General features: G+C 39.2%; 1 protein-coding gene across 13 annotated transcripts in view; it reads right to left on the bottom strand.

Moving 5' to 3' along the window:
* Window positions 1–4401: 4401 nt before the first annotated feature.
* The window catches only part of LOC134213465 (protein abrupt-like), a 186491-nt gene continuing 173540 nt past the window's right edge, over window positions 4402–17352 (bottom strand). For 12 of the 13 annotated variants that reach the window (XM_062692539.1, XM_062692538.1, XM_062692536.1 and 9 more), the window contains exon 10: window positions 16081–17224. In XM_062692539.1, coding sequence (XP_062548523.1) covers window positions 16767–17224 — 458 coding nt within the window. In that variant the 3' untranslated portion in view covers window positions 16081–16766. Of the gene's footprint in view, window positions 9088–16080; window positions 17225–17352 lie in introns of those variants that run through there. The other variant, XM_062692542.1, reaches the window with a different exon arrangement.

The raw sequence follows: 17352 nt of genomic DNA on the forward strand, positions 1-17352 counted from the left end.
ATTGTTGGAATCGACATTGACGTGGGCCTGTGTACATTGCTGCTATTCTAAAAAATCCAAGTCCTCTTCGATGAACTCTATTGTTTCTTCCTCCAAGTAATGACATGATGTTCTGAAAACAAAGTAAAACAAAAGATATTTTAGTTACTAGATAAAGATTGTCGCTGTCGTCGCTGTCCGGAACATCTTTTGCTGGCGAGGATAGGGGAGCTAAATGTCAAAGAAGGAAAATCCATACGATTTGACAGCTTGATACCCAACATGTTCCGGACAGCAGAACAAAGGGAACCGAAGCGACAATCTTTATCTAGTAACTAAAATATCTTTTAGTAAAACGAATATTTTGTTGAAATAGAAACTTTTCACCTGATTTATGGTAATAACCCAATAGGAAGTAATTCGTTATGATGACCTTTAGGTACTTTTATTCGAATGTAGGAACACTCGAAAGGTAGTGCGTTTGGAACTGACCTGAATGTACAATTTGGACTAGAATGTACACGGAAGGAATAAACTACCCAATAATGAGTTTAATTCACCCAACCTCGAACATCAGTACGGGAAGCCAAAATTGAGTAAGTAGGGTCGAAGTAGTTTTCCTTTACTCCCATGTTAAAAAAGTACCCAACGCAAAATTTATTTACCCAAATGTAAGTTTAATTCAACTTCGCAACTTCGACGTCGTGGCGCTGCAGGAGATTTGCTGGACAGGACAGAAAGTGTGGAAAAGCGGGCATCGAGCGGCTACCTTCTACCAAAGCTGTGGCACCACCAACGAGCTGGGAACCGGCTTCATAGTGCTGGGTAAGATGCGCCAACGCGTGATTGGGTGGCGGCCAATCAACGCAAGGATGTGCAAGCTGAGGATTAAAGGCCGTTTCTTCAACTATAGCATCATCAACGTGTACTGCCCACACGAAGGGAGACCCGACGACGAGAAAGAAGCGTTCTACGCACAGCTGGAGCAGACATACGATGGATGCCCACTGCGGGACGTCAAAATCGTCATCGGTGACATGAACGCGCAGGTAGGAAGGGAGGAAATGTATAGACCGGTCATCGGACCGGATAGTCTGCACACCGTATCGAATGACAACGGCCAACGATGCATAAACTTCGCAGCCTCCCGCGGAATGGTAGTCCGAAGCACCTTCTTTCCCCGCAAAAATATCCACAAGGCCTCATGGAGATCACCTAACCAAGAAACGGAAAACCAAATCGATCACGTTCTAATCGACGGTAAATTCTTCTCCGACATCACGAATGTCCGCACTTACCGCAGTGCGAATATTGAATCCGACCACTACCTCGTTGCAGTATGCCTGCGCTCAAAACTCTCGACGGTGTACAACACGCGTCGAAGTCGGAGCCGCGGCTTAACATTGGGCGGCTACAAGCCGGTAGACTAGCCCAAGAATACGCGCAGCAGCTGGAAGTGGCACTTCCAACGGAAGAGCAGCTAGGCGCAGCGTCTCTTGAAGATGGCTGGAGAGATATTCGATCCGCCATTGGTAGCACCGCAACCGCTGCACTCAGGCACGGTGCCCCGGATCAGAAGAAACGACTGGTATGACGGCGAATGTGAGCAGTTAGTAGAAGAGACGTATGCAGCATGGGCGAGATTGCTGCAACACCCACGAGGGCGAACGAGGCACGATATAAACAGCCGCGGAACAGACAAAACTCGATTTTCCGGAGGAAAAAGCGCCAACAGGAAGATCGACACCGTGAAGAGACGGAGCAACTGTACCGCGCTAATAACACACGAAAGTTCTATGAGAAGTTAAACCGTTCACGTAAGGGCCACGTGCCACAGCCTGATATGTAAGGACATAAACGGGAACCTTCTTACGAACGAGCGTGAGGTGATCCAAAGGTGGCGGCAGCACTACGAAGAACACCTGAATGGCGATGTGGCAGACGAAGATGGCGGTATGGTGATGGACCTGGGAGAACGCGCGCAGGACATAATTCTACCGGATCCGGATCTCCAAGAAATCCAGGAGGAGATTGGCCGGCTGAAGAACAACAAAGCCCCTGGGGTTGACCAAGTACCAGGAGAGCTATTTAAACACGGTGGTGAGGCACTGGCTAGAGCGCTGCACTGGGTCATTACCAAGATTTGGGAGGAGGAAGTTTTGCCGCAGGAGTGGATGGAAGGTGTCGTGTGTCCCATTTACAGAAAGGGCGATAAGCTGGATTGTAGCAACTACCGCGCAATCACATTGCTGAATGTCGCCTACAAAGTACTCTCCCCAAATTTTATGCCGTTGACTAGCACCAACTGCAAGGGAGTTCGTGGGGCAGTAACAGGTGGGTTTTATGGGCGAACGCTCCACCACGGACCAGGTGTTCGCCATTCGCCAAGTACTGCAGAAATGCCGCGAATACAACGTGCCCACACATCATCTATTCATCGACTTCAAAGCCGCATATGATACAATCGATCGGGACCAGCTATGGCAGCTAATGCACGAAAACGGTTTTCCGGATAAACTGATACGGTTGATCAAAGCGACGATGGATCGGGTGATGTGCGTAGTTCGAGTTTCAGGGCCATTCTCGAGTCCCTTCGAAACCCGCAGAGGGTTACGGCAAGGTGATGGTCTTTCGTGTTTGCTATTCAACATCGCTTTGGAAGGGTAATACGAAGAACAGGGATTAACACGAGTGGTACAATTTTCAATAAGTCCGTCCAGCTATTTGGCTTCGCTGACGACATAGATATTATGGCACGTAACTTTGAGGAAGATGGAGGAAGCCTACATCAGACTGAAGAGGGAAGCTAAGCGGATCGGACTAGTTATCAACACGTCGAAGACGAAGTACATGATAGGAAGAGGTTCAAGAGAAGACAATGTGAGCCACCCACCGCGAGTTTGCATCGGTGGTGACGAAATCAGGGTGGTAGAAGAATTTGTGTACTTGGGCTCACTGGTGACTGCCGAAAATGACACCAGCAGAGAAATTCGGAGACGCATAGTGGCTGGAAATCGTACGTACTTTGGACTCCGCAAGACGCTCCGATCGAATAGAGTTCGCCGCCGTACCAAACTGACAATCTACAAAACGCTCATTAGACCGGTAGTCCTCTACGGACATGAGACTTGGACGATGCTCGTGGAGGACCAACGCGCACTTGGAGTTTTCGAAAGGAAAGTGCTGCGTACCATCTATGGTGGGGTGCAGATGGCGGACGGTACGTGGAGGAGGCGAATGAACCACGAATTGCATCAGCTGTTGGGAGAACCATCCATCGTTCACACCGCGAAAATCGGACGACTGCGATGGGCCGGGCACGTAGCCAGAATGTCGGACAGTAACCCGGTGAAAATGGTTCTCGACAACGATCCGACGGGCACAAGAAGGCGAGGTGCGCAGCGGGCAAGGTGGATCGATCAGGTGGAAGATGACTTGCGGACCCTCCGTAGACTGCGTGGTTGGTGACGTGTAGCCATGGACCGAGCCGAATGGAGAAGACTCTTATATACCGCACAGGCCACTTCGGCCTTAGTCTGAATAAATAATAAATAATAATATAAGTTTAATTCACTCAATTTCGACCTCAGGTAATAAAACTCAAAATTGGCTTCCCGTATTAAACTGGCGCCGTTGGATTGTTTGGCTCTTTGTTTTTTACAACAGAAGAAAGAGTGGATGAAAGAGTAGAGAAAAAATAACTCAATAGTAAGTTAAAAAGAACTCAACTTAGGGTACTTTTTTCTTCCGTGTATGGTTAGTTTTTGGCAACATTACCCTTTTTCTTTCCTGGAATGTTCTTTAAAAGCATTAAAAGGAAAGTGATCGGAAAAAAGATATTTTAGTTACTAGATGAAGATTGTCGCTTCGGTTCCCTTTGTTCTGCTGTCCGAAAGATGTGTGGTACATACCTGTCAAATCGTATGGATTTTCCTTCTTTGACATTTAGCTCCCCTATCCTCGCCAGCAAAAGATGTTCCGGACAGCGACGACAGCGACAATCTTTATCTAGTAACTAAAATATCTTTGATCGGAGCAAATACGGATCTCTTGTTTGTATAGTCGCGCCGCCACCAAGCCGGACAGCGCGATTGAGCACTCGCGATGCGACGCGACTCGCGTCAATTCGAATTATGTCATTAGTAGCGCGCATCATGCACACTAATTTAAATAAATTTCGACGTCGTATAACTGCTGATATTTTAATTTGATTGAAAACAAATTTCCGATTTTCTACCATACACGGAATAATGTAGGCGCGCTGGAGAACTCAGTGAAAATAAGGGTGAAGTTGTTTCTTATTGAACGCATGAGTAGTGTGTATGCTGTTTCATGAGAAAAAGTAGTTGAATAAATTTTCCAGTAAATTCAACCAAATGAAACATTGTGAAGTTTTCGGAAGCAATAAGAAAATTAAGCATGCACGGTTTATCAATTTATTTCAAATACTCTTACTTTACGAGTTATGTCCATTAGTGATCTCATATAATTTATCAGAACTATAATAATAGAGCTGTAGATCGATACGCAAAGCAATGACACATGTGGGATTTGCATTTTGGTTTACCTTCAGCTAAGAATTGTAGTGAGGCTTCGCGTTTGTCGGCCAATGCGCACTAAACAAGCATATTTGCGTGCCCGATTGTATGTTGATTTTTTTTTAACAATTCCAAATTTAAGTTTACCATTGCGGTTACAGTTTCGGTAGTTTTAGGTTGTTTCTTTGTAGAACTTTTCTTGTACAATTGGTTCGCTTTCAGGTTTGAACGAAATGCTCGTGGGGATTCCGAAAATTTTGTCTATACTTGGTTTCTTAACATTTTATTGCACTAGGTTTGTGATCAAAATATGTTCAGGTGCTGGCGAGATTTTAGCTTAGCATTTTTAGGTTTCGTCTAAACTATTATCAGCTTAGCACGAGGAGGTAAAATTGCATCTAAACAGGTATTCTCCAGATGTTTTGGGTTATGCAAGTTTGCTTAATGTCAACGGAAGCGACTTATGAATATTTAAATGGGAGACACTTTTCATATTTTTAAACGGATCTTTTACAATTCTCTGCCTCACTTGTTCGGGTGAAGTTTACTTTTGACAAGTGTTACCTTGGACAAGAACTTTTGTCCATTATTGTCTTCAACGTGTTTCTCGCTCTGTCATTTTGTTCACTAAGGGATATTCCTATTTTTTTCTACTTGCGCGCTCTACCGAAAAATAGCAGAAAATGTTCTGGCATTGTTGTATAAAATTTAGCTTTTGTATGCTTTTAGTTTTAGGAACTTGTTTGTTTTGTATTCAGTTATGACCCAAGCTAATTATTCCACGTTGCGTTCTATTTCTAGCTTTTCTTGGTTGAATTTCAAAAAAGGCACACCCTGAAATATCTAAACCATTGGGAATTATTGGAGTTTGTAGAACTGAAGTTTGAAGTATAAATTATAAGTCAAAAACGGCAATACAAAGAAGGGAGTTGGTGATAATAAAAAAATGAATAAAAACAAGATGGAAATTATAATTTTTAAATATATTTTTCTCTGAGAAAATTATATATAATTCTTGATTACGGTTGAGTTTTAGTAATACAAAAAAAAACTTAAAAAGGAAAAAATATCTTACATTCTACGAGAAGTGGTAGCTCTATTCGCTGAACAGATTTTTGTTTTTAAATATAGATTCAGATTTGCGCTTTTTATACCCATTTTGTTTAGCTACTATGTTCTAAATACAATTTCAGTGAGAGTTTTAGCTCTTTAAAATTTTAGTTGTTCCATTCCTCTGCAATATTTAGTTGTTTTATCTCGCATGTTTCAGAGTAAGTCTATCACACATTTATAATAAAATATTTTTCAATAATTATAGCAATTCATATTCAACAACTTTTGTTTCCCTTAGCATTGCTACTGATTTAATCTACATATTCTAGTTTTCCTTTTCAAGTTCAGGTTTTTTTTCCTTTTAAATCTGTTTATGAGTTCTCTATCTCAAATTGCAGCGTATTGATAATCGTTTTTTCGATTTGAACATAAATAATTTGCGCCAGAAATAAACATTGAGACGACACCTTGATGTAAGTACAACATGTAATAATAATATAACGTAATAAAAATTCATTGAATTTTTCTTCTCCACCTTTAATTAATTTTGATTTGATCCGTTCCAAACTGAAAACTTCAACCAAAAATGCAAACGAGTTTATTAAATAAGGTTCCGAACGCACAAATATGTCACGTGCGCGAATTGTGCTTTTAAATTGAAAATTTAGCTATTTGGGGTCCAAGATTGCTTGGATAATCTTGTTCCACCGAGGGAAATGCCTATCGAGTAAGTAATGCTAGTTTTTTTTTTTCTGTTTTCAGCCATATTACAAGAATTTCATCTTAGCCAATAACGTCTATTTTCAAAGTTGTCCTTACACATTAGAATCAGCTACTTGTCTAACAATAAGGTTTGTTCCATCTATTTACACGTGGCGTCTTCGGGAATTCTATTTTCAATCGGAAGCAATTAACCGGAAGCTATAACTGTACAGGAAGTGTGGGGATTTTAAGTACATTTTTTCAGAGAGATAAGCTTTTGGCTTGATCCAAAAAATGGAAAGAGATTCGGAGATTCGGAAGATTCCAAACTGTTGAGATTCAATACTGCAGCGTTTTGGATAATTCTTAATGATTTTACGCGCTATTGCTTCTTCTTTTTAACACTAAATACTTGTTCTGGTCACCGTTCAGGCTACGGGACCTTCATATTTGTACAGATTCAGTTTCCAGATTTGTTTTGAACTAATGCGAGTGATTTGATTAATGCGCGAGTGTTGAATGATGTTCAAAGTGTTCGTACGAACAGCGCATCTTAACGCATACATTCTAACTCATTCCAATTCAAATCTGGCCCTCATTTATCAACATGATGTTCTATGTGTATGTGGTAATGACCTTATTTCATTAATCACGGAGAAATGAGTTTCGGCCTGGGTATGAATAGTGTCTGAGAACTACAACTAAAACATGTTCTTCGTAAAACAAGGACACTAGTTTAATCTTTAGAGAGAAAAAATAATAATCAGAAACATAATATTATTACCCGTTTCGTGTTGCACTAGTATGTGTGTATGTCTGTTCAAGGAAGAAAAACAAAACAATGATATTTGTAACAAACATGAATCACTTATTTAAATAACCAGTAATATTGCTGCGGTGTGACTGTATACCACTTATGTGTGCGTTGCAATGTTGCATGTTTGTAGATCTGTGTGTTGTTGTTGTTGTTGCGGTAAAAATAGTATAGTGTCTTTGTACGCCCTGAGAGGTTCCTTGTGTGTGGTAGGAGGTTGTAACACATGACTATTTATAGTATAAGTAGGAGGTAGTTTATTGGTAATGAGTATTTTTTAGTAAACAGTAAAAACAATCACGATGAATTACAACACGTGATTTCCGGAGAGCTTGGAAGCACGTTGGGAATAAAACGGAACGGAAGAAAAGCTAACATGCTTGTTTGTGTTACATTTAAGTATACTTGTTTTGATATCGTATCGGTTTCAGTTTGATCGTATTTTGTTTGCTTGCTCGATGATAAATCATGTAGACTTGTTTGTGTTGGTATACAAGTTCTTTTTGCTTTTTTGCGTATACTAACGTGTTTCTGATCTCTTTAAGATTTGTTGATATAGTTTCGTATAGACAGTTTCCACAACTGATTAGAAAGTAGGATAAAAACGTAAATTTGTTCATCTCAGTATACATTTTGTTCTAAATGTCAAGTTCGTATAACGGGTTTGTTTTTGATAAAATTTCGTATTTTTGTGCCTCTAAAGTTGACAAATTTAGTTGACTACGTTGTGCTGGAATCAAACACTACGAATAAGAAAGGTATAGCAGGATAGTGTTTGCGTATACAGAGGATTCGTGTCTCTGTTTTTTGAGATTAGTATACGTTTTATTCTTCTTCCATATGTAAAATTGAATAGAACTGGGCGTTTGTTAGCTCCACTGGTAGTATGAATGATTATTCACTCCTTTTGTTTGCTTGTAATCTAGTTGTCCCATCCAGGGACATGTATAAGAATGGTTCTGATAAAATTGTTATTTGCACTAACTATCTTGTGAGGTAGACTGACGGATTGTGTCTCAACTGGTTGGTTTGTTTGTAAATATGGTCTTATCATTACTAAGTAGTACATTGTGAAACATCTCCTTTTGTTGTAAAAGGAGTTGCAAATTAAAATGTTTCATTCTTCAATATGAGGTATTTTCATGTTACGGATTGCAGTTTATCTTTGCGTAATGCTCTAACGCTTGTTTCGCCCTCTAACACTAACTAGTCTTATTAAATGGAACTTAAAATGAGAAAAAACATGAGGTATAACATTGACGAGCATTTTTTTTCATATTTGCTCGCTTCACTCAAGCAAAACGACATACTCGCTTGGATGGACTTTTTACAGTATCGAATTATTCGTTCATCATACTCACTTAATTAAGGATGGCACAGTGAATTTACTCATTCTTCCATTGAAATTTGTCCTTCTCCGAAATCGGTTCGCTGCTCGAAACCGAAATCGTTGATTGAAAGAAAAAACTAAGTCCTTAGGGTAGAGTAAACGTACTTGTAGATATAGCTATAAACGATGATTGATATTCGGGCGCACTAAGCTTTAGTTAGTGCCGACTCCTTCATCGTCGGAGTAATTTCGCTCATCTCCGGAGCTGTTGCCATCGTCATTGACGTGATGCTGAGGTCCGTCCAGTCCCAAGTCCATCGGTTCCGAGGAGTCACCCCGCCGGATAGAGTCGCTGTTCAGAATCGAATTGTTGTTCAGGTTGTGATTGCCATTGCCGGCCGCCAGGGAGAGCAGCTTCTGCTGCGCACTGAGCTGCAGATGCCGGTCGTCGCGGTTGGAAGATGGTTCTATCGTAACGTTCGGGGAGGATTGCAGTTTACTAAGCGGATGGTCCGAGCTTTGGCTGTTTCCGGTGAGCTTGGCGATGTCCAGTTGCGGCGGAAGGAATCCCGGTGGCAGTTGGTCCAAGTTGTGTCCCATGGCCTTGAGCTGGGCGTATTTGGCGGCCTGGATGGCTGCCGCGGCCTGTTCTTGAGTCATTCCACCCATTCCTGTGAATCGAAGAGAGCAAGAAGTGAAGATGGCTGTTTGAGAATGTGCTTCATTGGATCTCTAGTATAAGAATTCAGTTTTTTTAGTTTTGAAGACTACAGAAAAAGCCTGGTGGTTTAGTTGTTACCGCTTCTGCCTGATAAACTTGTCCATTTCATCCGTACTTTGCATTTCAACACAAATGGGATATTAATTCTACCACTTTATTCTAACTTGACAGATACGTATTTCGACCTCAACCGTAAGGTCGCTTTTAGTGTCTTGTACTTGACTCGACTTGACAATCGCTACTTGAAAGCAGAAACATCGTAGAAGAGGACATCAAGGTGTCATTCGAAGTATCGGCGTTGTTCCCAAGCGTTCCAGTCAAGGACGCCATGAACCTTTTGAAACGAATGCAAAGGACGAATGTCTGAAGAGAAAAGGTAGAAATGTATCTAAGACTTCCATGGTAAAGCATGAACAATAACTAAATTGCATTCCTTGGATTCCTTGGCTACTACAAACATATGAAGGGTGCGATGGGAAATCCGCTATCAGCATTTTTGTGCGAACTATTCATGGCAAATTTGAAGAACAACCTACAGCAACAAGGAGTACTAGCAGAAAAAATAGTGGGGATACGTCAACGACATTTTTATCGTCATCAATTGAAAGGATCTAACCAGGATCATTGCACTAAGAAACTTACAGAATGCCCGCCAACTCCATGAGAGTATTTGTATCTTGAAAGGAGGCTTCCGAGCTTCTTGAAAGGAGACTTCCGAGCCTCTTGAAAGATGGCTTCCAAGTCTCTTGGCAGGAGGATTCCGAGTCTTTTGAAAGGAGGCTTCCGAGCCTCTTGAAAGGAGGCTTCCGAGCATCTTGAAAGTAGGCTGCCGAGCCACTTGAAAGGAGGCTTCCGAGCCTCTTGAAAGAAGGCTTTCGAGCCACTTAAAACTATGCTTCCGAGCCACTTGAAAAGAGAGTTCCAAGCCTCTCGAAAGTAGGCTGCCGAGCCACTTGAAAGTAGGCTTCCGAGTCTCTTGAAAGAAGGCTTTCGAGCTAATTAAAAGGATGCTTCCGAGCCACTTGAAAAGAGAGTTTCGAGCCCCTTGAAAGAAGGCTTCTTCTCCACCTTTAATTAATTTTGATTTGATCCGTTCCAAACTGAAAACTTCAACCAAAAATGCAAACGAGTTTATTAAATAAGGTTCCGAACGCAAAATATGTCACGTGCGCGAATTGTGCTTTTAAATTGAAAATTTAGCTATTTGGGTCCAAGAGCTTGGAAATTTGTTCCACTGAGGAAATGCCTATCGAGTAAGTAATGCTAGTTTTTTTTTCTGTTTTCAGCCATATTACAAGAATTTCATCTTAGCCAATAACGTCTATTTTCAAAGTTGTCCTTACACATTAGAATCAGCTACTTGTCTAACAATAAGGTTTGTTCCATCTATTACACGTGGCGTCTTCGGAATTCTATTTTCAATCGGAAAATTAACCGGAAGCTATAATCAAGGAAGTGGGATTTTAAGTACATTTTTCAGAGAGATAAGCTTTGGCTTGATCCAAAAATGGAAAGAGATTGGAAGATTCCAAACTGTTGAGATTCAATACTGCAGCGTTTTGGATAATTCTTAATGATTTTACGCGCTATTGCTTCTTCTTTTAACACTAAATACTTGTTCTGGTCACCGTTCAGGCTACGGGACCTTCATATTTGTACAGATTCAGTTTCCAGATTTGTTTTGAACAATAGTGATTTGATTAACGAGTGTTGAATGATGTTCAAAGTGTTCGTACGAACCGCGCATATTCACGCATACATTCTAACTCATTCCAATTCAAATCTGGTCCTCATTTATCAACATGATGTTCTATGTGTATGTGGTAATGACCTTATTTCATTAATCACGGAGAAATGAGTTTCGGCCTGGGTATGAATAGTGTCTGAGAACTACAACTAAAAATGTTCTTCAAAACAAGGACACTAGTTTAATCTTTAGAGAGAAAAATAACGAAACATAATATTTTCCCGTTTCGTGTTGCACTAGTATGTGTGTGTCTGTTCAAGGAAGAAAAACAAAACAATGATATTTGTAACAAACAGAATCACTTATTTATATAACGTATATTGCTGGGTGTGACTGTATACCACATGTGTAGTGTTGCAATGTTGATGTTTGTAGATCTGTGTGTTGTTGTTGTTGTTGCGGTAAGTATAGTGTCTTTGTACGCCCTGAGAGTGTTCCTTGTGTGTGGTAGGAGGTTGTAACACATGACTATTTATAGTAAGTAGGAGGTAGTTTATTGGTAATGAGTATTTTAGTAAACAGTAAAAACAATCAGATGAATTACAACACGTGATTTCCGGAGAGCTTGGAAGCACGTTGGGAATAAAACGGAACGAGAAGCTAACATGCTTGTTTGTGTTACATTTAAGTATACTTGTTTGATATCGTATCGGTTTCAGTTTGATCGTATTTTGTTTGCTCGATGATAAATCGTATAGACTTGTTTGTTGGTATACTCTTTTTGCTTTTTTGCGTATACTAACGTGTTTCTGATCTCTTTAAGATTTGTTGATATAGTTTCGTATAGACAGTTTCCACAACTGATTAGAAAGTAGGATAAAAACGTAAATTTGTTCATCTCAGTATACATTTGTTCTAAATGTGCCGTTAGTATGGAAGCGTAACAGAACATTGCCTGGGCGGTGACCTAACGATGAGAATCATGACGACTAGTTGTCTGCCGTCAACGACGATGCTGTAATCAGCTTAGATATAGAGAGCCTTTTAAGGTTTCCAAACCACGCACATTGAGTAAAATTAAAATAACGGTACTTGAATCAAAGTTATGTAATGGTGTCCAGTTTTTTCAGTAAAACTAAGGCATAAATATGTGCACCCAGGATGCTTTTTAGAAAGATAATGAACTAAGCTTTCCACTTTAAACTTCTAATCGCAGTTCTGTATGTCGCTTAATGGCAAAATGAATCAACTTTGTTCTACCGGCTCATCTTGGAAACCCGCCATTTGGTTCAAAACCATGATTGGATACCCTATAACTGCTGATATTCTTTAATTTGATTGAAAACAAATTTCGGTTTTCCTACCATACACGGAATAATCGATGACGCGCTGGAGAGCTCAGTGAAAATAAAGAATTGAAGTAGAGTCCTCTCTGGAAAATAGTAGCAACGTCATGCTACCACGTTTGACAGGTCTCCTGCTCAATTGGAACGCTTGCATTTGTATGGAACTCGACAAGGGTGATTCTTATTCCCAATTCTGACGCTTGGCGACACTGTGCTTCTAGTCACTGCTTAAGGGTGAAGTTGTTTCTTATTGAACGCATGAGTAGTTATTGATAGTTCTATGTAATACTGTTTCGCATGAGAAAAGTAGTTATGTATAAATTTTCCAGTAAATTCAACCAAATGAAACATTGTGAAGTTTTCGGAAGCAATAAGAAATTAAAGCATGCACGGTTTATCAATTTATTTCAAATACTCTTACTTTACGAGTTATGTCCATTAGTGATCTCATATAATTTATCAGAACTATAATAATAGAGCTGTAGATCGATACGCAAAGCAATGACACACGTGGGATTTGCATTTTGGTTTACCTTCAGCTAAGAATTGTAGTGAGGCTTCACGTTTGTCAGCCAATGCGCACTAAACAAGCATATTTGCATGCCCGATTGTATGTTGATTTTTTTTTAACAATTCCAAATTTAAGTTTACCATTGCGGTTACAGTTTCGGTAGTTTTAGGTTGTTTCTTTGTAGAACTTTTCTTGTACAATTGGTTCGCTTTCAGGTTTGAACGAAATGCTCGTGGGGATTCCGAAAATTTTGTCTATACTTGGTTTCTTAACATTTTATTGCACTAGGTTTGTGATCAAAATATGTTCAGGTGCTGGCGAGATTTTAGCTTAGCATTTTAGGTTTCTGTCTAAACTATTATCAGCTTAGCACGAGGAGGTAAATTGCATCTAAACAGGTATTCTCCAGATGTTTTAGGTTATGCAAGTTTGCTTAATGTCAACTGGAAGCGACTTATGAATATTTAAATGGGAGACACTTTTCATATTTTTAAACGGATCTTTACAATTCTCTGCATCACTTGTTCGGGTGAAGTTTACTTTTGACAAGTGTTACCTTGAACAAGAACTTTGTCCATTATTGTCTTCAACGTGTTTCTCGCTCTGTCATTTGTTCACTAAGGGATATTCCTATTTTTTCTACTTGCGCGCTCTACCGAAAAATAGCAGAAAATGTTCTGGCATTGTTGTATAAAATTTAGCTTTATGCTGCTTTTAGTTTTAGGAACTTGTTTGTTTTGTATTCAGTTATGACCCAAGCTAATTATTCCACGTTGCGTTCTATTTCTAGCTTTTCTTGGTTGAATTTCAAAAAGGCACACCCTGAAATATCTAAACCATTGGGAATTATTGGAATTTGTAGAACTGAAGTTTGAAGTATAAATTATAAGTCAAAACGGCAATACAAAAGAAGGGAGTTGAGTGATAATAAAAATGAATAAAACAAAATGGAAATTATAATTTTTAAATATATTTTCTCTGAGAAAATTATATATAATTCTTGATTACGGTTGAGTTTTAGTAATACAAAAAAAACTTAAAAGGAAAAATATCTTACATTCTACGAGAAGAGGTACCTCTATTCGCTGAATGTTTTGTTGTTTTTAAATATAGATTCAGATTTGCGCTTTTTATACCCATTTTGTTTAGCTACTATGTTCTAAATACAATTTCAGTGAGAGTTTTAGCTCTTTTAAAATTTTAGTTGTTCCATTCCTCTGCAATATTTAGTTGTTTTATCTCGCATGTTTCAGAGTAAGTCTATCACACATTTATAATAAAATATTTTTCAATAATTATAGCAATTCATATTCAACAACTTTTGTTTCCCTTAGCATTGCTACTGATTTAATCTACATATTCTAGTTTTCCTTTTCAAGTTCAGGTTTTTTTCCTTTTAAATCTGTTTATGAGTTCTCTATCTCAAATTGCAGCTTATTGATAATCGTTTTTTCGATTTGAACATAAATAATTTGCGCCAGAAATAAACATTGAGACGACACCTTGATGTAAGTACAACATGTAATAATAATATAACGTAATAAAAATTCATTGAATTTTTCTTCTCCACCTTTAATTAATTTTGATTTGATCCGTTCCAAACTGAAAACTTCAACCAAAAATGCAAACGAGTTTATTAAATAAGGTTCCGAACGCACAAATATGTCACGTGCGCGAATTGTGCTTTTAAATTGAAAATTTAGCTATTTGGGGTCCAAGATTGCTTGGATAATCTTGTTCCACCGAGGGAAATGCCTATCGAGTAAGTAATGCTAATTTTTTTTTCTGTTTTCAGCCATATTACAAGAATTTCATCTTAGCCAATAACGTCTATTTTCAAAGTTGTCCTTACACATTATAATCAGCTACTTGTCTATCAATACAGTTTGTTCCATCTATTTACACGTGGCGTCTTCGGGAATTCTATTTTCAATCGGAAGCAATTAACCGGAAGCTATAACTGTACAGGAAGTGTAGGGATTTTAAGTACATTTTTCAGAGAGATAAGCTTTTGGCTTGATCCAAATAATGGAAAGAGATTCGGAAGATTCCAAACTGTTGAGATTCAATACTGCAGCGTTTTGGATAATTCTTAATGATTTTACGCGCTATTGCTTCTTCTTTTTAACACTAAATACTTGTTCTGGTCACCGTTCAGGCTACGGGACCTTCATATTTGTACAGATTCAGTTTCCAGATTTGTTTTGAACTAATGCGAGTGATTTGATTAATGCGCGAGTGTTGAATGATGTTCAAAGTGTTCGTACGAACCGCGCATATTCACGCATACATTCTAACTCATTCCAATTCAAATCTGGTCCTCATTTATCAACATGATGTTCTATGTGTATGTGGTAATGACCTTATTTCATTAATCACGGAGAAATGAGTTTCGGCCTGGGTATGAATAGTGTCTGAGAACTACAACTAAAACATGTTCTTCGTAAAACAAGGACACTAGTTTAATCTTTAGAGAGAAAAATAATAATCAGAAACATAATATTATTACCTGCTTCGTGTTGCAACTAGTATGTGTATGTCTGTTCAAGGAAGAAAACAAAACAATGATATTTGTAACAAACATGAATCACTTATTTAAATAACCAGTAATATTGCTGCGGTGTGACTGTATACCACTTATGTGTGCGTTGCAATGTTGTATGTTTGTAGATCTGTGTGTTGTTGTTGTTGCGGTAAAAATAGTATAGTGTCTTTGTACGCCCTGAGAGGTTCCTTGTGTGTGTGGTAGGAGGTTGTAACACATGACTATTTATAGTATAAGTAGGAGGTAGTTTATTGGTAATGAGTATTTTTAGTAAACAGTAAAAAACAATCACGATGAATTACAACACGTGATTTCCGGAGAGCTTGGAAGCACGTTGGGAATAAAACGGAACGAAGAAAAGCTAACATGCTTGTTTGTGTTACATTTAAGTATACTTGTTTGATATCGTATCGGTTTCAGTTTGATCGTATTTTGTTTGCTTGCTCGATGATAAATCGTATAGACTTGTTTGTGTTGGTATACAAGTTCTTTTTGCTTTTTTTGCGTATACTAACGTGTTTCTGATCTCTTTAAGATTTGTTGATATAGTTTCGTATAGACAGTTTCCACAACTGATTAGAAAGTAGGATAAAAACGTAAATTTGTTCATCTCAGTATACATTTGTTCTAAATGTCAAGTTCGTATAACGGGTTTGTTTTTGATAAAATTTCGTATTTTTGTGCCTCTAAAGTTGACAAATTTAGTTGACTACGTTGTGCTGGAATCAAACACTACGAATAAGAAAGGTATAGCGGGATAGTGTTTGCGTATACAGAGGATTCGTGTCTCTGTTTTTTGAGATTAGTATACGTTTTATTCTTCTTCCATATGTAAAATTGAATAGAACTGGGCGTTTGTTAGCTCCACTGGTAGTATGAATGATTATTCACTCCTTTTGTTTGCTTGTAATCTAGTTGTCCCATCCAGGGACATGTATAAGAATGGTTCTGATAAAATTGTTATTTGCACTAACTATCTTGTGAGGTAGACTGACGGATTGTGTCTCAACTGGTTGGTTTGTTTGTAAATATGGTCTTATCATTACTAAGTAGTACATTGTGAAACATCTCCTTTTGTTGTAAAAGGAGTTGCAAATTAAAATGTTTCATTCTTCAATATGAGGTATTTTCATGTTACGGATTGCAGTTTATCTTTGCGTAATGCTCTAACGCTTGTTTCGCCCTCTAACACTAACTAGTCTTATTAAATGGAACTTAAAATGAGAAAAAACATGAGGTATAACATTGACGAGCATTTTTTTCATATTTGCTCGCTTCACTCAAGCAAAACGACATACTCGCTTGGATGGACTTTTTACAGTATCGAATTATTCGAGAGAACGTTTATCATACTCACTTAATTAAGGATGGCACAGTGAATTTACTCATTCTTCCATTGAAATTTGTCCTTCTCCGAAGTCGGTTCGCTGTTCGAAGCCGAAATCGTTGATTGAAAGAAAAAACTAAGTCCTTAGGGTAGAGTAAACGTACTTGTAGATATAGCTATAAACGATGATCATTCCTTCGGGCGCACTAAGCTTTAGTTAGTGCCGACTCCTTCATCGTCGGAGTAATTTCGCTCATCTCCGGAGCTGTTGCCATCGTCATTGACGTGATGCTGAGGTCCGTCCAGTCCCAAGTCCATCGGTTCCGAGGAGTCACCCCGCCGGATAGAGTCGCTGTTCAGAATCGAATTGTTGTTCAGGTTGTGATTGCCATTGCCGGCCGCCAGGGAGAGCAGCTTCTGCTGCGCACTGAGCTGCAGATGCCGGTCGTCGCGGTTGGAAGATGGTTCTATCGTAACGTTCGGGAGGGATTGCAGTTTACTAAGCGGATGGTCCGAGCTTTGGCTGTTTCCGGTGAGCTTGGCGATGTCCAGTTGCGGCGGAAGGAATCCCGGTGGCAGCTGGTCCAAGTTGTGTCCCATGGCCTTGAGCTGGGCGTATTTGGCGGCCTGGATGGCTGCCGCGGCCTGTTCTTGAGTCATTCCACCCATTCCTGTGAATCGAAGAGAGCAAGAAGTGAAGATGGCTGTTTGAGAATGTGCTTCATTTGATCTCTAGTATAAGAATTCAGTTTTTTCTTAGTTTTGAAGACTACAGAAAAAGGATGGTGGTTTAATTGTT

This window comes from Armigeres subalbatus, chromosome 2 (assembly GCF_024139115.2).
Source record: "Armigeres subalbatus isolate Guangzhou_Male chromosome 2, GZ_Asu_2, whole genome shotgun sequence".
NCBI classification, from domain to species: domain Eukaryota; kingdom Metazoa; phylum Arthropoda; class Insecta; order Diptera; family Culicidae; genus Armigeres; species Armigeres subalbatus.